The sequence below is a fragment of the Eupeodes corollae genome, chromosome 1, assembly GCF_945859685.1.
Source record: "Eupeodes corollae chromosome 1, idEupCoro1.1, whole genome shotgun sequence".
Taxonomy (NCBI): Eukaryota; Metazoa; Arthropoda; class Insecta; order Diptera; family Syrphidae; genus Eupeodes; species Eupeodes corollae.
In genome coordinates, this window is record NC_079147.1 from 285435863 (window position 1) to 285460958 (window position 25096).

General features: G+C 31.1%; 1 protein-coding gene across 1 annotated transcript in view; it reads left to right on the forward strand.

Moving 5' to 3' along the window:
• Positions 1-22986, forward strand: part of LOC129938889 (1-acylglycerol-3-phosphate O-acyltransferase Pnpla3) — a 52659-nt gene extending 29673 nt beyond the window's left edge. Inside the window, exons 2-8 of the mRNA XM_056046707.1 lie at positions 8514-9196; positions 9262-9428; positions 10358-10466; positions 10541-10629; positions 10706-10817; positions 14919-15066; positions 22060-22986. Of these exons, the coding sequence (XP_055902682.1) occupies positions 8514-9196; positions 9262-9428; positions 10358-10466; positions 10541-10629; positions 10706-10817; positions 14919-15066; positions 22060-22391 (1640 nt within the window). The 3' untranslated portion in view covers positions 22392-22986. The remainder of the gene's footprint in view (positions 1-8513; positions 9197-9261; positions 9429-10357; positions 10467-10540; positions 10630-10705; positions 10818-14918; positions 15067-22059) is intronic.
• The last annotated feature ends 2110 nt before the right edge of the window (positions 22987-25096 follow it).

A 25096-nucleotide genomic window follows, 5' to 3' on the forward strand; every position in this document is an offset into this window, starting at 1 on the left:
AAGATTCTCAATAAAAATATATCTTTTAACACCTAATTATCATTGATTGATGCCCCTTTAAAGAAAAGCAACATTTTAATTGGACTTTGACACTTTTGTTAACGTGTGGAGCTTCATATGATTCACTATTTGGTTATCTTGTTTACATTAATTTAGAGAAATGAAAAAACAAAACTGAAAATAACGTGCCCTTCTTTTTTAATGTGTTATCGAATACGCATTTGCTAAAGGTCGTATATTTTTCTGATAACGTTTAGAACTACAATCTTATGAAGTATGTATTAAAGATTGCGCATTTTGCCGATTCACTATTTAATGAGAGAAAGAAAATTATATATTTGTAACCTAATTGTTTTATTTTACTTAGTGACTTTTTAATCATTAATTGAGTGATAATTTTTAATTCATTCTTAGAAAAAGACTCAAATACTCATATTCCCTTTATTCTTTGAAATAAAATGTGACATTTAATGTCCCCACTCTTATTTTGTATAAGGGTCTGCCAGCACTATTAAAACCTGTTTATGATCCTGAGATTTCAATTTAATTAAATTTTCTAAAAAAACTGCAAATCTAATAAAAAAGAGAAACGCTTTGTTACTTTGTTGCTAATTTACTTATTTTATTAAAACAAAAATTTAAAGAAAATACTCGAAATAAAACCCTTTCAAAACTGAAAAATGATACAACAGTTTGTATTTATTTCTCGTCCATTCGAATGCTTACAATGCACACTTTAGCACATAAATCATAAACAAAATACATTATTAAGCAATTCAAACCTCGGATGTCCGAATTGGAACTCTATGAAATGAGGAAATTCGCTGAAACACGTGCGTAAAATTTATTTTTATATACCTACACCATACACACACTTGTTTTTCAAAACGAGTGATACAGTAAAACAGAATATTTTAATGTTGTCCAGAATTTGATATTTTGAACTTCGTACTATCTTTTCATTTTAGTTTTACTTTTTTAATGTCACATTTCCTGCTCGTCGATACTTTGGGGAATTATTTTTCTCAAAACTCTAAAACTTTGAATATTTTTTCGAAACCTAAGATCTATCGGCACGTCAAACACCAAGTTAAATACAGACGATTGTCCTATTTTACAGTATTGTCTGATCTGTAAGTAGGACATTTGTTAAAAATATTTTAATCAATAGTGTGAACTATACAAATTTGAGTAAAATATTGCCCAAAGAGTAATTGTCAGGAATTTTAAAATGACGTTTGATGGTGTCAGATCTCTGCATTGCAGATAATTACTTTACCACCATCATTTATAAAAAATCTTCGAATCATAAGACTGGGGTAAAATCTATCAACCATGTAAACATGACAATTCCTCATTGCAAGGTATTTGTCTAAAATGTCAGGTTATGACAGCTAATAACAGACCACTGACAATGTTGCAGGATCAGTAAATCATCTGTGGCTACTTTATTTAAGCTTCAAATCAAGTGTCATAAAGTTAACACGAAATTCAAAAATATGTCAAAAACAGTTTTTAAAGAGAATTGAATTGTAGTTGTTTTTTTTTAGAATGCTTACCTTTACAAATGTGTGTCAAAAGTATATTTTTAAAAAAATTCAGTTTTCGATCCACTTTGTCCCATTGTGCGTTTGTTTAATGATTCATTCATTTATTATTTGAATATGTTTCTACATTTACATAAAATAAATCATTAAGTTGAATTTATATTAGGAACAATAAACATATACATATGATGCCATTTTTCATTCAAATTAAATTTATAATTTTATATTATCTCTTTGAATTATAATTGTAACACAGAAAGATGCCAGACAAAGATAGATTTTGCAATTCTCTCTCATAGTCAAGGTCAAAATCATAAACAAAATGTAAAAGAGATAAATAGGTATCGTTTTGTATTTGTTTTATTTATTTATCTGATAAATGCAAAATACCTCTACGTTATTTGTTATTTGCTATTTTTTCGTTTTTTTAGTGTGCTTCTGTTTCTTTTTTGTGTTTAATTTGTTTTCACACTATTTTGTGGTTTTGCATAGAGATGTCATTTTGAGGGACATGACACATGAGATATAATTTCTATAATGTTTTTATTGCTAAATAATATTGAACTTAATCAGTTTAGTTTAAATGAATAGTTAACAAACAAACCTTACAATTATCTTTTGTTGACAGCAAGTTCAACAACAAGGTGTGCACTGCGCGCACGTTTAATGTCAGATAAATGTCATTATTTTTGTTCTGTTTGTTTTTCTTTAACTTTTTACTTTGTTGACACTTCGTTTCTGGTTCGCATCAATTCCAACAAAAAACAATAACACACTTATATTCATTTGTTATTTGCGAATATTTAATAAAACTAGATTTACTCTGTTTTTTTTCTTGCAAATGGAGACATCATTTATATCTAAAATGAAAAATCCAAAATTTTGAAATATTTCTGTCTGGAATTTTTGTATTTGTGTTTATACAATAGTTTCGTTGATTGTGTTCGAATTCTTTTTTCGAAATAAATCGGAACTGTTTTCGAAAACCTTGCAATTATTTAGAAATGTCAAAATAAAAAAAAAATAAATAAATAAATTGGGTGGCGCTACAGTCCGTTGAGAACCAAGGCCTAGTGACTTACAACTCTCAACCATTCCTGTGTGCGAGTAATGTTGTCAGGAATGGAGGGGACCTACAGTTTATATGCCGACTCCGAACGGCTAATTTTGAGAAAGCACTTTTTCATGACAATAGTTACTCTTGGAGAATTTGTCAATTCCTCGCAAGAGGCAGTACCCGTGAAAAGACTTTGGATGGCATAGGCAGGGATCGAACCCAAGACCTCTGGCATGACAGTCCAACGCACTAACCATCATGCCATGGGTACCACCGAAATGTCAAAATGCTCAATTTTAAATTACGTTTACACTTCAAAAAATTATAGCAAGCATTTAATACTCCATCAAATAGGCCTTAACACTATAAACTTCTTCAACTTAATATTAATAGAGAAAAATAAAACTTAAACTTGTCTTTGATTAATTGATAGTTGCTTAGCCATTATAACCATCGATGGATACTAGTTGTTGCCGTTGATTAACTTATTAGAAAATTCTTCACTTACGCAGATATAGTGTTTAGTTTTTATAAAGTAAAATACATGGTTTTGTTAACTTTAAACATCAAGGATCATATAGACATAGGCTTAATAGATTGTTACGCAAGAGAGAAAATATCTATGAATAATAAATAAACTGACGTTGTGTAATTTTTATTAATACGAGTTTTCGCTGCAAGCTATGAGCAAACATTGTATAGAGAACTGCATACGTTCATGTGCCGTACATTATACGCTTCAAAGTGCATTGAAGCATGCAGTGTATACTTTCTATCTGTTGCAATTCTAAACTGAACTCATTTTAGATTATTGGTAAGGTAAAAATTGTTATAGACAAAGATTGACATAAATAATTTATCCAAAAAGTTACATAGCTGAAAGTTATGAATGACATTAAAAAAATATGCCAAAACGTCAAATATAAAGATGATTTTAAGACTCAACTAATTTGAATTACCACTGTGAACGCACCATTAAATTAATTATCAAACTGTCAATGTAATAACATTTATTAAAAACAGCATTATAGGCCTGAAAAAACGTTATTAGATTTTATCTATACCTGTTGCCATTCGAAACTGAACTCAATTTAGATGTTTGGTAAAATAAAAGTTATAATAGACAAAAATTGACATAAATAATGTACCCAAAAAGTTACATAGCTGCATTTTTTATCCACAAAAAACAAACGTCATTAAAGTTAAATTCGTGACATTAAAAAATATGCCAAAACGTCAAATATAAAGAGGATTTTTAGTTGGGACTAATTTGAATCACCACTGTGAACGAACCCTTAAATGAATTGTCCAACTGTCAATGTAATAAAATAGTATTCACATGAGTGTGACCAACTAACGACGAATGAATTACAAAATGTGAGTTTATATAAGTTTGAAGACATATTTCCAAACAAATTCTTAACAAAACTATAGCAATATAGTTTTTATTTGATTTATGATGCATACTTTTACTTTTGAATATCATATATTAATAAATTTAAGAAAACAAATTTATTCATCACGCAAAAAATTGTAGTTGATGCGAACTGTCAAACTTTATTCGCGTTCCACATTATCCACACTGGCAGCGAATAAAATAATCGCGCGTTCTTAAACCTAAAAATATCATTCTTGTTTTGGTTTCAGTGGTGAATGGTGTTTGGCTGTGGCTCCTTGTCAAACCTTATTCGCAATGAATTAAAAACTCTCATGTGAAAGAAATGTCAAAATCGACGAATATTCGTTGGTGTTTGGTCGTGCTCATGTGAATAGTGCTTAACATTTATTAAAAATAGCAAAACACGCCTGATGAAACGTTAATAGATTTTATTCAATTTCAAAATATTGACAGTTTGGTGATAAGTTAAAAGATCTGTTGTCACCATTGGAAAATTCTTTATATGTAAAATATTTTAGTACCAATGAAGTTTTTATAGAATTAAGTAATTATTTGTTTCTTATCTTTTTTAAAACAACTTCAAACTATCAAAGTTTTTTATGTTGATATTTAATACTCAATATCTCAAGCCTAAAAATATTAAAACATTCAAAAGTACATTGAATTATGGGTTACAAAGGTAATTAGTAACAAGAAAGAAATAAACCTTACATTTTTGTTTCAAAAAAACCTTACAAAAGTTTCAAATATAAACAAAAATAACAATTTCTTTAGACTTTTAATCTTATTATAGCTCCCTAATTAAAGTCTGAAGTGTTTAGATATGAACATCTTGACTCAAAGTTCATTATTGATTCATTTCGATTTATTTTAATTAAATAAAACAAAACAAATTCGAAAGATTAGTTGAACACAAAATAAGGCATGTTCTCAACAAAAAAAAAACCTAGAAAGTTTATTATACTGATATATCATTAACCAAAGTTAATTGATATCGTTCCCATAATCACTTACAAATCAATTATTTTTAAATCCACAATTTGAAGTTACCTGTTTATATCCAATACGAACGGGGCAAATTAGGAATTACAAACAAACATACCCAATTGGAATCTATTTGTGTAAATAGATTCCACAAGAATCTGTTTTTAAAATGGATACGTTCGACAATTCAATACTGAAGTTCCATATTCAAACGATATGTACAAATTATATCTGAATTTGAAATTATTTATAAACTCTAAATTTTTCACATAAGAACTTTCAGAAAACGTAACTAAATGTCAGTAAAAGTCAAAAGGTTTGTGCGTGAAAAATAATCAATTTTTCCAGAAAATATCAAATCTTTTTGGCTGTCAAAAAAATACCCAACAGCTGCCAATTGTTTTTATGACATTAAAAAAATAGAACAATCTTTGTGAATTAGTTTATTATTTATTAAATATGAAAGCTGTTTATTTTTTTATATTATTCTTCCAAAACAAAATATTACCTGTTGGCAACAAACAAAATTTCTTTGCATATTATGTCATTTTGGCGGTACACTAGCTTCTCAAATCGTCCCAATAAAAAATCTTGGGGTACAGGAACATTAATTCTTCGGTTTCGAAATTAAAGCTGGCAAAAATATATTTCTTTTGAAATATATACCGATTTTCTATTAACTTTTTAACCACTCCTTCGTACGTTTCGGAGGATATATGTAGCCCATAAATAGTTTGTCTACTTAGGTGACTTGACACCTGTTAGAATTACATATCGTCTATGTCATATCTTCAATCACAAATCAAAAAAGAGTTATGATCGAGAAGTGGCTACGTTTAGAAATGCTTAGGTGTAGCTTCGGGAAAATATTAGAGCTTGACGGAACGAAAATGTTGACAGCTTTTCATATGCGAACTCTAAATAATTGTATTAAGTAATCTCAGTTGAAAATTTTGAATGCAAGGAAGGGCTCACAGACAAAACTTAAGGACTACTTTTTGAAGATTGTATGTAAAGCATCTTGCACATGAGGTACGAACTGCGAACTGTGGATGTTGGCATATTTTGACTTTTTTCCACATTAGCTTTATTTCTATTCGCAGACAGCGACGAATTGTCAATTTATAATTACCCTTTTCTCTATATTTTCCTCAGCCATGATCTTTCACACAAAAACAAAACAAGAGTTGTATAATTTTGAGGTTGAGTTGAGCGCAAACAATTTATTCGTTGCAGTGTGGATGGTATGTGAAACGTGAATAGAGTTTGACAGTTCGTAGCAATCACACTGCAATTCGTTACTATCAAACTGTTTTTACAAAATGTTCTTGTTTTAGAGAACAAAATGCAAACTGTATTATCCTTACATTAGTGTCAATTGGGTTCTTATAATTTGAATGCGTCTTTGTTTGACTTTTTGAAATGTGTAAAATCACGTTTGTTTGTCTACTGGTTCATTCGTTCGCTCTCATGTGCAAGGCCCTTAACTGGTTTCTAGATAAAACCGCCAGGAGAAGCAAAAATATCCTAACCCAAAAGTCTGAAATGACATTCCTTACGCACTTAAATCAAACGTCACTATAGCTACTGCAAAGAAGAAATAACACTTATCACAGGAAGAAAAAGAATTATCAAAACTTAATCAAACAAAAAGCTAATTAAAAATTTAGAAATAATATCAGTAAACAACAATTCTGTTGAAATACAAATCTATCGACAATCACAATATTTATGCATTAACACTTCCGTAACCTTAAATCAACCAATAAACGTTGCAAAAAGAGAAAAACAAAAAGGAAGATTAAAATTCCTTGTGCAAAAATAGTTCTTTTGCGTCACAACTTGTTTACCAAAAACGCTTTAAGCGCAAATTATTAATTTCGCACAAAAAAAAATAATATTTTGCACAACTTTATATTAGAAGAAAAAACCGATCAAATCTACAAAACTTACATAAATATTTAGCAAAAATAACCCCCAGCAAATAAAGTGTGTACCTTATCGTAATTAGATTTTATGATACTATTTTCCGAGTAACTACAATCGGCTTTTTAAGAATAATGTATTTTAAAGAAAACAAGCAATTATTAAAAATATATTATGTACCTTTGGTTAATTGTTTTGTTTATCAAGATAAAATGTAACCTTGCTAAAAATTTGATAGTTTTGTTTTTTCTTCAAAAATAAAAAGTACCTAATTTTATTTCTGATAACTCGATAAGACTTTCTTTGGGTTTTCCATAATTTTTAAAACTAACACTAGCGGCCATCTGATGTACTTTAACCTTATCTGTCAAATAATCTTTCATATTCATGCGTCAAACTTTCCAAATCAATAGTCAAGTGTCATCAAAATCGTTGTTTTAATTTTTATAGATTTGATAACGCATGCAATATTCTAGGCCGCCCATGTAGTCGCTTTTCATTATCACTAAACTTTACTTAACTGGACTTTTGCAAATCAATTAAAACAGGAAGTTCCAACTGAAAACAGAAAACTTGACATTTAAAAGAAATAAATTGAAAATTGAGTAACAACTGTTTGATCGTACGATGATGTCAGTGAACTGATTTTGAACAAGTAATCAGTTTTTTTGTATTGAAATTTGATAAGATCATTCGATTTTAACGTTGAATGAATGATAATAGCTTATTAACCGCTTGATTCAAACATTATTTTTATAATGGATTATCTTGTGGTTTGTTGTTGAAATAAATTTGTACTAGATTATTCAATTGACAGACAAAAGATCGATAAAAAATCATTTTGTTGCATGTTTTTAGGTGAGTGTTTGTGGAATAGATCATTGCATGCTTTTTGGAGATATTGATTGAAAATAACACTGGCCGGTAAAATTAAGTTATGTCCCACAAACAAAACGGAATTTTAAAAAAGATTTAACTGTCATAAATTCGAAAAATGTCAAATACAACCAAAATCGACGTTTTTAAGGCTAAGATATGACACACTATTGTATGATGGTTTTGTACAAATCCTTGCCTTTTAGATCCAAATCTAGATCATTTAAATCTCTTACTTTTATTAATTAATTAATAAAATTTCCCACCCTCGTTCTACATTCATCATTTTTATGGTTTACTCTAAACTGAGTACATTAATTTCAAAAGTATCCCTTGCGTATTTTTTTCAGAATTGGACAACATCCCCAAAATTAAAAACGTCTTCACGTTCTCTTCGATTGCATAGATCACAAGATAGAAAAAGATCTGGACGGTGAGGAATAAAGTTTAAACTGAGGAGTTCACCTCCTTTACTGTAGTAAGCTTTATATAATGATGATTCCGCATCGTCGAAAAAACGAAATTTCTTTACTAAAAGCTTTCTCGACTCAAAACAATATAACAGCATTCTCTTGTCCCGATTCTAATACTTTTCTAGCTCAAATAACCTTTTGGGAATATTTCGAGCATTTATTTATTAAAGAAACTTCTCACGAAACAAACTTTATTCCTCAATAAATAAATTTTGCTAATAAACATTATTTTTTGTTGTTTTTCTTTACAGGTAGCATGACATCGGATTTTTTTCGTATTGTAAACGAAGCACGCCGTCATTCCCTTGGTCCATTTAGTCCATCATTTAACATTCAAACTTGCCTCTTCGAAGGACTTCAAAAGCATCTGCCCGAAGATGCCCACAAACGCGTCAGTGGTCGTTTGCACATTTCCGTGACTCGTGTATACGATGGCAAAAATGTCATCATCTCGGAATTCAACAGTCGCGAAGAAGTACTCGATGCCATACTCTGTGCATGCTTCATCCCGGGATTTTCCGGATTCTTACCACCAAAATTCCGTGGAGTTCGTTATATGGATGGAGCATTTTCCGATAATTTACCAATTCTCGATGAGAATACCATAACTGTTAGTCCGTTTTGCGGTGAAAGTGATATCTGTCCAAGGGATCAGAGTTCACAGTTATTCCATTTGAATTGGGCCAATACGAGCATTGAGATATCTCGTCAGAATATGAATCGTTTTGTGAGAATTCTATTCCCCCCGAGGCCGGAATTTTTGTCGAAATTCTGTCAGCAGGGATTCGATGATGCATTGCAATTTTTGCAAAGAAACAACTTAATCAATTGTACAAGATGCGTTGCTGTGCAATCGACATTTGTTGTTTCGGAATCAGTGGCTGAGCCACAAGATTTCGATCCAGAGTGCAGAGAGTGCAAGAAACATAGAAAAGTAAGAAATTTTAATTATTTAACTGTCTATAAATTTTCTAACGTTGGTATTTTTTTAAATTTCAGGATGCACTCCTTGCAAATATGCCACAAACTGTGTTAGATGTCATACATGCTTATATTGAACAAGCTAACAAAGGACTAGCCAATTGGATATTCAAACATCGTGGAGTCAAGCTATTGTCACTACCAGCGACTGTTCCATTGGACTTCCTTTTGGCAACTGTATCAAAGTGAGTTTATTTTTATCTTTGTTGTCACCCCCCTTCCCTCCTCACTTCATTGGTTTAAATTTCAAAATCCTCGTGTTGTTTAAACTTAGGTTAAACAATTTAAATCATTTCAAAACCATCGTTTTCTTTTCTTTTTCTGTTTTCTTTTAGAACAACCAAGCAGATTCCATTGCCATTTGGGAAAACATTTGCAAGTGCCTGAATATATAGTCTGCTTTTTTTAATAACTATATACATAACAATATACAAAAAAGACTTATTTATAAACAAACAAACAATTATTTAAAAAGAAATTCCATTAGAGGCCTAAGGAAAGTAAAGAAAAGAAAGGATAATTCATTAAAATGTTATTTATGATTTAAACCAAAGGACAATGATGAAATTATTATCTCATTATAATATTTGTTTTTAAGATATTGGTGGGATATACTTAAAAAATAATAAAATATAATTTTAAGATCGGGGAATCTCATTTTAAACAATAGAAGTTAGCCAGTTTTTTTAAACAAAAATTCAAGAATCTACTTGTAATATGACAAAACTAATTATTTAATTAGTAACTTTAGTTATTGATTATTTTACTTAAATGTAATTAAATACTTAGAGGGGTTAAGTTTAATTTAAAAACATTTTAAAAAAATTGTAATAAAAACAATATTATATATTTGTTTTTGTCTTTTCTTGAAAACAATAAATAATAATCCGAAAAAATTGTTGTTATCTTTTTTTATGTGATATAAATAATTCTTCTAGTTCCTGCCTCTCATTTCCTTGCACTCAAGTCCTTCCTATCGCTGCAAATGTTTTCCTTCCATTTTTGGCAACTGTTTCTCTTTTAACTCATTCATTTCAAAATCACAAACTTTAAAAACATGAATGTCTTTTCTTTTATTTTATTCCTTAATTTTTGAATGCATTGAATATTTCAGAATTACAACTTTAACACCTAAATTGACGAGACAAATGATATTAGTACTTGAAGAATTAGTCTATAGACTAAACAATGCTGTTCATGTTCGAGTTTTGAATAATTTGACTGTAAGTGTTTTCTTTTGTTTAAACTTTTTAAAAAATGTAGTTAATAACAATTAAACATTATTTTGTGTGTACAGCTCTGTGAACCTCCTGACTTTGACACAACTGGACTATTACATTCGAGCAAACTCTACGGACCAAGAGTGTCGATATTGGTGGACGAAATGTAAGTTTCTCTTCCTAAATTATTCATTTTTGTGTTTCAAATATAATTATTAATAATTTTGTACTTTGCTTTTTAGGGGAGCACCTCCATTAGAAACTGATGTTGACAATTATGAACATGTTCTTAAAGTGACGACGCATAACGATGCATTGTATGCCTATTATTACACAGATGACCTAACCAATAAGGTGAGTTACTAATATTGAAATTGAATTTTTTAGATTTCCCATTATCATTCATATTAGTTAGAACAATTAATTTTTTTAGAAGGATGGATAATTAAAGCTTAAGATTTTTTTGAAAAAATGAGTTGACATTCGGTCCAGATTTACTTTTGTATCGACTCAATTAGGTCATATGCTAAAAGATGAGAAAGTTCTGAGTCAGAGCTGACGAGCTTAAATTCGCATGTGAGATCGATCGAGCCGACTCGGACTTAGTTTCATATGCAAAAAAAAACGAGTTCACTCTCTACAGATCTGACCCAGTGATATGACAACGATCTCAAAGCTCTTTGTATGTACTTGCTCTAGTTAAAATAAGGGTGTTATTCCGTAAAAAGATTCTCGTCAAACGATAGCGTTTTGACGATAGTTTCACTTAACGTAAGACGATAAATGTCAGAGTAATATCGCAAAAACGATAGCGTTTGCACGATAGCTAAGTAGGTATCGTCTGCTATTAATTTCCATTGATAACTAAGCAAATTAAAGTAAAAAAGTTTCGGTGTAGTTTAGTTTTGTTACAAAATGAAAATAAAAACTCAAAAAAAAAAAAAATTGTGCTTACTAAGAAAATTAAAAGATGAATCGGATCTTCTATCTATTGTAATTGTAACCCATATGTAGCATTTTTTGTATTTACAAAACATTAGTAATCTCTCTTAATTGTTGTTAAATAAATAAAACAATTGTAGTTTTGATATTGCAAAAGAGGACTTTATGATGATAATGGAAACAATAAATTCTCCAGACGGTTGTCGTTCTACATAAAATATAAACCTTCAATATTAAAATTTGCTGTAACCATTGAAACTTTGCTGTAACCATTGAAACTTTGGGGGCGGAGGAACACTGGTATATTCTACAGGCAATGATTTTAGTATCCCTCTTGCATAAAGCACTAATCCAAAGTAGTTAAACAAAATATATTTTTGAAGCCAAGTTATGTTCATTGTGAATAAAATGGAGTCTTATCTTCCTTCCCTTGGACAGAAATGGCTTTATTATTGCAGCTGACTTACAAAAATATCAGATATGAAACAAACATTTGTATATTATAGTTTTATCGGCAAAAAGTAACAACAATAAACATCACAAAATAGTTGGCATGTTTATTAACAAAAACGAAAATGAAAGTGTAATTATAAAAAATAATGCTGACCATCTCATTTAATTTCTAGCAAAAGAACTGAAACTAAATAAAGTTTTACTGGAGAAGTCGTAGTTACCAGTTTTAAAGGCAAACAAAACTCCTATACTTAAAATCATAGAAGCATTTAAATCAAACTTCAATGCTTGTAAATTTCTTATCCGCGTTGCACGTAGCCTGTACATTTATTGAGTAGTATCCTTTACAGTTGACGTCCTCGTGGTGATAGAGTGGTTTCCTTATTCGCATATGGGTACAATCCGAAGCACCAAGGGCGTAATTAAACTCATGCTTACTGCTCCATAACTTTGCGCTTCTTCTATTTCTTCAGAAGTGTGCTTGAATATGATCCAATAAGTTGACGAGCTTGCAATTTTTGTTGCGACTTGCTGTACCACCCTAGATATCGTTGATTGATTGACACCAATGTCTTCACCAACATCGCTTTGAAATCCAGGATCTCCTACATAACGCAGAAAAATCCTCATTTTTTCTTGATGAGTCAAAGCACCACCAGGGTTTGGCCCAAAAACTCATCTGTCAATAATTGGACACCTGTTTCACAAAATCTATATAATTTTCGAAAATCTTCACCAATTGGACATCTTTTATTTTTATAAATACGATTTTTAACAAATTATTCAGTAAGAAAAAACCCATCCTCAACAATTTGTGAGATCGATGTCATGCAATCAAAGATAGATCTTTCTCACATAGAGCTTTCGTTGAGAGATCGATCTCAACACTTTGAGTTCAAACTCACAACTTGAGATCGATCTCGGTCTCTGTATCTTTTTTGCATACCACTCTAAGAAAGTTCTGAGTAAAGAGCTTGAACTCATCTTTTTGCATATGACCCAATGAGCTTATAAAAAGCCTATTTCTAAATCTTATATCTTATTGATCTTTGTATTCTTTAAAATTTTAAAGTCTACGTGGAGAATTTAAGAAAACAAATGCAGGTTTTAACAATAAGAGGTTTCATTTTGGTTAAACATTAACAATGTTTAACGACATAAGCCAAATGGTCGTCAAGGTTATTGTTGTAGCCTCGTATCCTTTTCATGATATTTCCACATTTGTACTTGTATGTCCTAAATAACATAAGAATTCCATTTTTTAAGGCCTTGAAACGATTGTGATGGTTTTGTTAAGACCTTATATTTCACGGTCTCATCAAACATCAGTGAAGATTATTTTTTTATGAAAATCGGGACTATTTTGATGCTAATCTGCAAAGAAACAACGGCAATGGTGCTGCCCGACTTGAGTTCTTGTGTTCATTGAACTTTAAAAGCCTTACAACCAAAATGGTCATACAAAATATGATGTACAGTGATTTGTAGATTGCCTAATTGCAAAGATGGACGATGATTCGACAAATCTGGGTTTTCGTCAAATCAAGGAGTTGTTCTTGAGTTCGGTTCTGCACATCACGAACTTGTTTGACGGCTGAAATTGTTCCAATACGTGAATATTGCCGGCCGAAAAAGTCCTCGACGATGCGACGTAACAAACCAAAAGTAATTTACTATTTTTGTATTCAATTTTAACAATTTCAATGCGTTGTAGGATGTTGTATTGTACCATTTTTATTGTTCAATTATTGAAATTGAGAACTTCAAAAGTTACAACTGCCCAAATAGGAGGCTAGTAAAACTGAAATATCTAATTGAAAAATCCTTTCAGCTAGGCTCTTCATTTCACTTTCTTTCGAAATGAAATTGAAATTATTTCAAAATACAAATTTAAGTTCTGAAATTAACTTTTCGATGACTATATTTTCTTATTTTCAAATTTTGTGATTTTCAAGTGATTTGAATTGGACAAGAGAAAATTAAAATAACTAAGTACCAGTTTTATTCAAAGGAAATAAACCTTAACTTTTGTATGTAACATACTTAATCCATCATTAAGTTGCAGATTCTACTTTGTATTTTAAAACAATTTTGTTGCACGTAAAATGTTTTCTCCATAACATTTTAAGTAAAACAATGTCAAGTTTCGGGTAGAAAAACTTTCAAGACATATGTATATACAAAAAAAAACTTTCAAGATACGTTCAAAAACTATGCTTCGACACCAGTCTTTTCAAATCGATATTTGTTCATAAATTTGCATCTAGCTGCCTTATCTTTCAACACAATGTTAATAAAAAAAACAATGAGCAAATTTATTGATTGCTTTAATTTTACTTAAAGTGATTTCAAAAAGTATTCGAATGATAGAACCTTGAAAACAATTTCACTCGATTTTCAATGTAGATTTCGATTTCATTTCACACGATTTTGGGAACCTGGCTTTTTTTTTTAGTTAGTAAAGAAAACAATAGTGAATCCATGTTTTTAAAAACAAATTATGCGATAACTATATCTGAAATGTTGTTTCATGAACAAGCTACAACGTTGGTTTATCCACATAGAATTAGAATGTGACCCCTGATATTGTTCTAGGCTAAACATATAAATTATTATGTTCAATCTTAAAACTCTAAGTCCGTTCTCCATAGAATGTAATATCAAACACGGTTATAGGTACGTTCAAGACAAATTGACAGTAATGAAACGGATCTTGTTTTTAATACTTTTTGTTAAGAAGAGATGTGCCTACTTACCTTTTGCCATTTTCCAAACATTGACTCAAAGGAATAAGATTCATTTCATAAAATTTCGAGGCGTTAAACCTAAGTTGTATGTTTTTGTTTATTTCATCATACTCGTGTCATAAAACTAAATTTAAATACAAATTAGTATAAAATATTTCCTTATTATAATATTTTCATATTTGTATTTCTTTTTTCTGCGAACAATGATGATAAAATCCTTCCAAAGTACGCAATCAAATGCATATTTTCCTTACCCAATATTATAATTTATCAAATGTAATAATAATGATTTCATTTTCTTTTTAAATCCTAGGTCAAAGTAACAGAAATATTTGAAATGACTGAAGACGATCGATTAGCAACAGACTTAAATATTTTCGAAGGCTCCGTCGAAGATCATCCAAATCCTCATCAACATCAACATTACGCTGTGGAAAGCGAATGGAATGGAATTGAATCAGGTAATTTATTTATAAATTTATTTTTTCCACACTTTAATAATTCTCCTACTGGTATATATTTTGTCAATATTAATAACAATTGATGTACAAAACAAAACCGTGCTCGTATATCCAAATATCGATCGTAGTTCCCGGATGAGGTGTAGACTAAAAACCTTCTTTTAAACTTTGGTTCGGATAAAATAAGCTACACAACAAATTTGATTTCTATTTCTGCATAATTAAAAATTATGTTGTTATATCATTTTTATTAGTAGTTGTATCGTTTACATAATTTCTTCTAATTCTACCCCAAACTTGAATTGAAAATAAGAAATCATTACCCACGCTATTGTTTGTAATTAGATAAAAATCAGTTTCCATCATGTAAGGTGGAAATTTCCGAATATCCCAAAAAACATCTTTGAATAAATAATGAAAATTCTACAAAAAAGAAAAAGTATAATTTACCAAAGCAAATAAATTTAAGTATAAAGTCAATACTTACTTTGTACGGGCATTTTTTTGGAAGTTCTCCATAGCCTTCCAATTGTTGTTTGATTACCTTCAAAAAACTATTTGTTCGTCCTTCAAAGAAAGCACATGCATCGTTATTTTTCAAACTTAATATTGTTCTTTTCTTATTGGCTTTCAGCCCAAAACTTAAACTAAATGTATATTTTTGTGATTTAATTTCACGACGCATTTGTAATTCAAAATAACCATGTTCTGGTTCATAGTTTTTATCAACTGAACACTTTGCTGGATAAGCATAATGAGGATTCGATGAACACTTTATGTTATCAATTGCAATTGAAAAATACGTTTTTGGTAAATCGAAGGGATTTTTTTTATTCTTTGTAATGGCTTTTCCATGAATCTCGTTAATTGACAAAAGAGGAATAAAGGTCAAGAAAATTATTATTTTTGAAATCATTTAAAATTACAAAATTTCTATGAACTCTCATATTCAAAGTTCTCTTGACTAATAAACCCTTTTTTATTTTTAATACAATCATTTTATTGATTTGAATAAACTAATAAAATAATTAGTTCTTCTTTTTTCATGCATGACCAATTAGGTTATAAACAAAATTGTTTAAACTTGTAGCCATAGTATGTAGGTAATAGCTTCCATTGACTACCCGTTTATCAGTCTCTCTGTCAAAAAGATAAAAATCAGGAAATATAATTGAAATAAAGTTTCAATATTCCCAAAAATAATGGCGGTTAGTTTCAGTCAAGAACAACATAGTCTAGAGCAGCGGTTCCCAATCTTTTTTAGTCGCGGAGCACTTTTTGCGTGAGAATTTTCACGCGGAGCTTTTTGATGCCATTTTTCGTAGTTACGTGTAGCAAATTAAATATCTTTTTTTTTTCCTTATTTCGTTTATTTTATTGAATTCAGGAAACAGTTTCTACAACTAAATAAACAAGAACAATGTTAACTTAATTTAATAAGGAATAACATAATTATATTTTATGAATTATTAGTATATAGAGTTTCTTTTAAGTGGGAATAATGTGCCTGCAAATTTTTGCATAAAGCTGAAATATCTGGTTAAATTTGGACAACTGTAACCGTATATCAGGCTCTGCATCAAGACGGGCTCTATATTTTGTTTTGGTTCCAACATATGCAGAGAACCCTGATCCGCACATGTATGTTGTCGCAAACGGAGGAAGAATTATTTAAGCTTTCTCTAGCAGTAAACTGAACTCGTCTTTCAACTTACACAAGAATTCTGATTCTTTGTTGCAAAAAGTTCTTTTATCGAAGAATCTGATGTCAGGTCAAACAAGCACTCGGTGGATATGAAACTAATTTAAAATATCATCATTTGGGATGTCCAAAGCTTGAGCATTAAGAAGCTGTCTAGATTTCGATTTTTTATAGATTCAACCCAAAAGTTTTTATTTTTAAATGGTTCTATTTTGTCACTGGCATCGAAAACAGTTATTGCCTTTCCCTGAAGTGATACACTCAAATCATTAAAAAAAAAAATATGTGACAGATACGCCAATTTCAATAACTAACACTCATTACACAACTTGTCCCCCAAAACAATGTTGTCGTCAATGAGGAAGGTTCTAACTTCAGCTCTAATTTCGAAAAGCGTCAGTGTTTTTTCGCGAGAAAGCCACCTTGCTTCCGCGTGAAGAAGTAAAGACGTAGTATGTAGACACAACACTTTAAAGAGCCTTTTATTTTTTGACCGTGATTTAATAAAGTTGATTATTTTCACGCTTTCGTCCAACGTCTGCAGAAGAGCAGATCTTCTTGATATGACTTTAGATATTGTTAGCGCACAAATACTATTAAAATAGCCAACCCTGCAACATATATACGTTTATTCATCCATTTGCATCAAATTTTGTCTTTTGCTAAGTCTCCGGAACGGTCTCAACTAATTGTTTGGCCTTTTCCCCCAACAAATATTGAACAATGTCTTTAACGCATGGCTTTATTAAGTTTTTAGCAATGGTATGGGCTTTACCAGTTTAGGCTATTCGGAACTTACCAAGTAGGACGCCATCAACGCATTTTCGTCCACTGATTTTGAGTGATAAGTAATACTGGTTTGAGGTTTAGTAAGTTCAGCATACTTTCTTTTGAAGAAATCAATCGAGCTGCTTTCGACTCGGGATGATTCCATGCAAAGTGGAGTTTAAGTTTTGATGGAAACATTGCACTGTTCGGCAACACTTTGCCGAAATTACGCCGTGCGGTTTGTTGTCACTTATCTCAGCAAATCCAAAATCTAAATATGATTCGTGGAGCTTCCTTTTAACTGATATTATTTTCTGTAGCATTGATCATCGTGGAACTAGTACTAGGCAAATCGTCAAGCTCAAAATCTTCAGAATCCTCAAACCCCGCTGTCTCTATCGCGTTATTTTCCTTCGCACTAAAATAAGCATATGGAAACCAGAAATTGGAGAAATAAAATAAAATCATTGAAATCATTTTGTGCGGTTAGTTGTTAGTTATTAACCGGGGATTACTTTTTTACGTAAATCATCATTTTTTTGGACATACCCATCAGTTGGTACTTCTTCGGCAGCTTCGGGTGCTTTTGAGGTGCTCTCAATGTCTTTTGTCAAAGATCCAGACATAAGCCAGCGATCCATTCGTAAATTGTATGATGCAAAAGCGTTCCTTACAACTAAGATAGACTGATTGTTATAGCCTGCAGGCCTTTTTTGGCTGCCATGCCGTTTAAAAAACAAAAAAACCTATTCTGATTTTTTTAAATACGAATTTCATATCCGACTTCTGCGATCAAAATTACAAGATCAGAAGCCCAAATTAAAAAGGTTACTAATCCGTCTTGGAATTTTTATATTTTTTCAAATATTTCTGCAGAATTAAATGTTCTTTTGCATCTCCAAAAATTGTTTCAATGGCAGAAATTTTCAATGATAGCTATAATCGATCTGCCAATAAAATACCAATAATTGGTTTTAATGAATAAAACTAGTGATAGGTATGACTAGCCCCTTAATTAAAGCGAAGCATTTTATGATAAAGTTGATCAGTAAAAAAACTGATTTTGATTTGATAATAAACATAACAAATTTAACTTTCTAAATTGCTTCTAAAACTCGAAACAAAATGTGTAATTATAAAACAAAACGGTAGCTTTAATTGGCACCCTTAGAAAGTGTTTTCAGTAGAATAACCACCCTAATTAGACTGTAATTTTAACGAAGCCCTAATTTTAAATAAAAAAAAAAACGTAGGTTTTTGTGTTGTTCGAACATGCGATGACATGGTTATATTTCAATTCATCAATTGCAACTTTTTGACATAGAATAGCCAGGCTACATGATCAGGGCATCTCTAATAAAAGGTGGATATGTACGAATCGCATTATTTTGGTGCCTAAATCACGTCATTTAAACGGGAGTAAATTCCAAATTTTGTATGACAGCTTTGGGTCATATCCTGGTGGAAATAACATGTCATTTCACTTAAATGTGATACTCAACTCCTCAAGACAAATTCCTATGTTTGGCGGTTTGTAAAATTAATTTAATTAAAACAAATTTAGACAGAGTATCAACTTCTCGTGAATTTGATGCTTTGTCTGACTTCATTCAAAGAATTGTTTCGTCCTATCCTCGCACTGAAATCGTTTTCTTTATCGCTTCAACATTCGGGTCAGAGAGATCATCGCTGAGTTGAACCTCCTAACTCAGCTGGTCAACGAGCCCACTCGAATATCGGACGTGGTAGATCGAGCAGAAAACACTCTTGACTTATTTCGTACCTCTGACCCTGGTAAGTACACTATTAATGTTCTCCTCTCCTCTAGGCACATCTGACCATTGTGTCATATCAGCAAATTTCTCGTGTCAAAACTCTCTAGTTAAAGAAATAGCTCATAAGAGAACCGTTTAGCAATACGGGAAAACCAACTGGGACGGTCTCAATAATTACTTCAGGATCTTTAACTGGTCACTATGCTTCCTCGATAGTGACGTTGGCGCCAGCGCTGATATGGTCACAAGTTTGATTCTCCTGGGAATGAGAACTTTTATCCGGAATAAGGTTTAAAGCAACAGATCTAAAGAAAACGCATGGTTCGATGCGAGCTGTAAAGAGGTTATTAGGGTTATCCGTTGCCTTAAAGTCAATCCAAATGAGGAAAACCGGAATAAGTTCAAGCAAGCCAAGAAGGCCTGCTATGGGCGTTCGACGGACCAAATTTGTACATGACCAAAAATTACGGCAAAAAATACTGCAATGTCACAAAGGCAGTCCAAATTTTTGGTCATTTGTAAAAAATTTGAGAAATTCTGCCTCTTCCTTGGTTCCTACGATCGTTTGCAATGAGACTCCATTTATTAGCTCTTTAAAGAAAGGTAATCACTTTGCTAGGCAGTTCGCCGCCAATTCAACGCTACCAGTGAGTGTTATGACTACAGGCGGAGTCATAACACTCACTCTAGCGAGTTAGTGATTCTTTGGGACCAATCCTTTTTCGCACTCGTACTGTGTCAAAAGTCCTTAAATATTTAAACACACATAAATCCGCTGGTCCGGATAGTATCCCCGCTATTGTTCTGAAGAGGTGTAAGCTTTTTCATCTGTCCTACTCCTCAGGTCTCGTTAAGAGCGGATGGAAAACCGCATTTGTCTAGTCTATCCAAAAAAAAGGCAAATCTTCCTCACCCTCTAATTACCGACCGATTGCAGTAACGTTTCTTCTTTCCAAGGTAATAGAAACGCTGATTAATTATCAAGGAATATCTTGAAGATCGAAAGCTTCTTAATAACCGCCAATACGGCTTTCGCAGCAATAGGTCCACTGGTGATCTCATGGTTCATCTCACCAAACAGTGGAGCAAATCCTTTCATCGTTTTGGAGAAAGTAAGATTATTGCACTTGACATTTCAAAAGCATTTGATAGGGTTTGGCATCAAGCTCTTTTATCAAAAATTCGTGCTTTCAGTTTTCACGAGTCCCTCCCTCATTGGATTAGTAATTACCTTTCCGATCGTTCAATACAAGTAGTATTGGATGGGTTCAAGTCGAAAACCACAAAATAAATGCTGGTGTGCCCCAGGGCTCCCTTTTATCTCCAACACTCTTTCTCATTTTTATTAATGATCTCCTGTTTGCAAGTTCTAATCCAATACATTGTTTCGCTGACGATAGAACTCTTAGCTTTTCATATTCGTTTCCAGAATCGCATCCCTCACCTTCGGATGTGAAACTGCAACACGAAAGTATGATAAGCTCATTAAATTCTGACCTACACAGTATTGTACTATGGGTAATAAAAAACCGCGTGGAATTTAATGCTTCGAAAACGCAATACTGTTTTGTATCGTTAAAGCGTGATATACCCCCCTTGCCCTTATCCTTGGATGGCACTTGCATCGAAGAGACTGAACATCTCGATATTCTCGGTTTGTGTACTACCAAACACCTCTTGTGGAATGATCCCATTCGCGATGTTGCCAAAAATGCCACAAGATGTTTGGGTTTTCTAAGGCGATGCAAGAAGTTTTTCTCCCCCTCTGATCTGGCTGTTATTTACAAGACGTCCAAAGCTTGAGTATAACCAGCCATATGTGGGCTGGTGCTCCTGCAACTTACTTAAGCGTCTTGGATAGTATTGAATGTAGAGCATTTAGATTGATTGGTGATAATACCATCATAGGATCATTTACGTGGCTAATAGCCAGCTGCATTCCTCCCCTTAAAACCGTAATACTCGCTCTTCTAGGAATGCTCATCAGTATACCCTCGAGCCTAACTTCGGTCGTACCGTTAAGTACAGAGATTTGTTCTTCAGCCGCACTACTCGAATGTGGAATTCCTTACCACACTCAATCTTTCCCAGCCATAGCAATAGCTCAAACTGTGTCTTTCATAGTAAGGGTAGTAATATCCCCTAAGGTGTGCGCTTATGCACTCGAAGTATAAAAACAAGCCTATTTTATGTTAAAAAAATATCTTAAAAATATTTGTTTGTTGTTTTTATTTTTAGGTTTGTTATTTTATTTATTTTTAAGTTATTTTGTTTTGTAGATTTAATTGTCATTTTAAAAATTTTTTCAGTTCAAGTTATTCCATCGGAACCCGAATGTCGGCTAGATATTTTTTAAATATTTTATTTATTAAAAAGAAAATCTACACATTACACACCTAAACACACACAATTATTATTTTTTGTTTGTTAATAAGATTAAAAAAGAAAATAACAAAGAAAAAATAATGAACACTTTTGGATAAGGTAAACACTACAATTTCAAAATTTTCCGTAGAACACAAATTTAAATTGCATGTCCTTTTTGTTTGTAGATGATCGTTGGTTTTGGTAGAAGGTTTTTGTTTCTTATATATTATCATTTTCATTAATGTATTGTAACTGTCCTGTGATTAATCTTATAGTAGTAATTTTGAATCATTATGATTGTCTCTAAAGCTTACTTTCATAAGTGCCCTTGGCAAAAAATTACTTCCTGCAATTAATACAATATCAATTTTACCATTTCAGATTTTTTCATTGATAAAACTCCCAGCGAAGTTCAACAGCTACACATTTTCGAAACCAACAATAACAACTTAGATCGACACAATAGCAACTGCGAGGGAAATACTGTCCAGATACCATCAGTAGCCGAAAACAAAGAAGCAATAATCCCAGAACGTACGACCTACGATATTGTCTTCGATATTGATGATCCCGAAGTGTCAATATTCAGTGATCCTGAAGTTGATCATCACATAGAGATCGAAGCTGTTCGGAAGAATTTCCAACGAAGCAGGAGTGTTAGTCAAACTATTTTACAGCCAAATACATTAGATACGACGATAAAAATTGAATGATGGCAAAGGTTAATATAAGATGATGATACTAAGCGATTATATAACTTAAGACCATAACAAAATTATTTACCTGATCAAAGTGATCTTGTAACCAGATGATTATTATTTAAAATTCAAAACTGATAACTTCCTCTGCGGAAGGAAACAAATTAAAAACTAATGAAGATATTGTTTTAAAAAACACACCAGTGTGATTATTATATTTGGATATTAATGTAAATTGTATTAATAAAATATTATGTAATTAGAAACAGAACTACCAAAATGAACAAAAAAGTATTTAAACAAATATATGTAGAAATGCGGGGCAATTTGAATCAAAGCTCTTCCAAAGAGCTCTAAACAAAATATTATGTATATTTTCTTTTCTTCTTCAATTCTAGACTTTTATTTAAACAAAAACGAAAACTAAAAACAAAAGTATTCTTTTCTTGCTGACATTAATTTTTGCCTTGTAGTTATTAAGTGAAAAGATTATAACTTGTAAATGTATATAATAATATAAAAAATAAACAAGCTCTCTTAAAACAACACGGATTATGTCTCAAAACCTTTGAAAAATTCATATCTCCAAAAGTTAAAAAAAAAAAATAAATAAATACAAAACAAAAACAAATAACACATATAATGACATTCCTATAAAATTTAAATAACTTATTTATATTGTTAGTGAGCTTCATTGTTTAGAAAACAAACTAGAAACTAATTTAAAAAGAAAAAAAACATGTAAATATTTAAATAAAAAAAAAGAAAATCATTTATTTTTTAAATTAAATAAATATTTTTACAAAAACTTAAAATGTATTTATGAATGTATGATAATTAAAAATAAACTAAAATAAATTAAAAAAAAAAAACTTTTAAATACAAAACAAAAATGAAACTAAAGGCTGTGCGCTTAAGCGACAAAGATATAAAATTAAAGTTTAAAAGAATAAAAATAAAAAACATAACATAAAATAAAATCTATTGGTTTCATTCAATTAATAAACAACATGAAAATATATTATAAATAATTGTTAAAATATGTATTTTGTTTTTATTTTTTAAATGTTTTGATGGATGGATTTTATTTTTATTTTGTTATTTAAAATAAAATAATTTACCTGTATTTAAAAGAAAAACAAAGATTACCAATTATTCAAACATATCTAGATGTAAGAATTTTAAAATAATTATTTTTTGTATTTTATAAAACAATTTTTAAGCTATTGAATTTAATAAAAACATAAACAAAAATTGATTTGCTATTTATTTAGGCTTAAATTTAAACCATCAACAGCAAAAATCACTTAAATCTATGGGCTTCAAAGCCTGAAAAACAACTTTAATTTTTAATGGGAAAACCTTAAATAATTAAATCTTTTTGCAGGGAGTTAAGGGGTCTTAGAGCAACTTGTAGAGATTGTTTCTTAGGGAAAATCACTGTTATGGAAGTCAATTTGTAAGTTGGTTCAAAGAAGGCGAAATTTAAAAGTTAAGAGAGGATAATGTCTGACGTTTTATGAGTTATTAAAAATTGAAATCTTTTCTAGTGAGTGAGTCTATGGTACCTGATAATAGCTTGTACAGAGAGAGAGATAGAATATCAGCGTTTTCTAAAGCTTTGGAAATTAATAAGTTTTAAATGATCTTTATAAGGTGTTATGATTAGGTTATCACACTAAGAAAGACTGCGTTGAATTCCTTAGAAGTGAGAATTCTAGACTAGATGGAAAGACCTGACAAGCGAATACAAGGAGGGGTATAACGAAGGTGGTGTATAGGGATTTAGTGTACATAGGGGCTTAAGAATTCTTTAGACCAATGATTGATGAAGTCACAAATGTCCTTTGAGAACTAAGGCCTAGTGAATTACAACTCTCAACCATTCTTGTGTGCGCTTAACGAACAACGACATGACAAGAATTACTCTTGGAGGAATTGTCAATTCCTCGGAAGAGGCAGGACCCGTGAAAAAAAATTTAGATTGCAGGGTTTGAACCCATGACCTTTGGCATTGCAATCTATCACACTAACCATCACGCAACGGGTACTACTAGAATTGAATGAGCCTTGTTAATTATAATTTTAATAATAATGATAGTCGCAAATAACTCCTGGGCCACGAATAGAACAGACATATTGAATATTAAAACCATGGAGGCTATAAGTTAGAGAGGAAAGAAGCTTACAGTTGAATGTATTGAATTGACATTTTGTAAAATTGAGTTCTAAGCAATTTGAAATAAAGCAGAGGGAGCAGAAATGACCTTTATTATTTCCATGTCATCAGCGTAGATGAATACAATTGAATCATTAATGAAAATGATAACGTCGTTGATTGTAAAATAAATATCAAAGGAACAAGTTGGCTGCTTTAAGGAACACCTGAGCAAAGCAAAGATGGTAATGAAGACAAGACAACTCTTAATCAAACATGATTTATTTTAAAATGTAAAAAATCAAGCGCTTAAAGTTTGGGATATATAATTGGTGACTGATTTTATAATAAGGGCCTTGACAAAATATGTGATCTTAAAAGTTCACTTCTTCATTTCCTTTCTCCAGTTCGTTTAAAGTTTTAGAAAGCAATTTTGTTAGATTGCAGAAGGTCTGCATTTTAAAAAGCCATGCTGTTGTGAAGAAAAAATAGATCTACAATAAAATAATAATATCGTTTATTACTGTTTCTTATAAACAGCAAGAGTAAAGAAAACTATAAA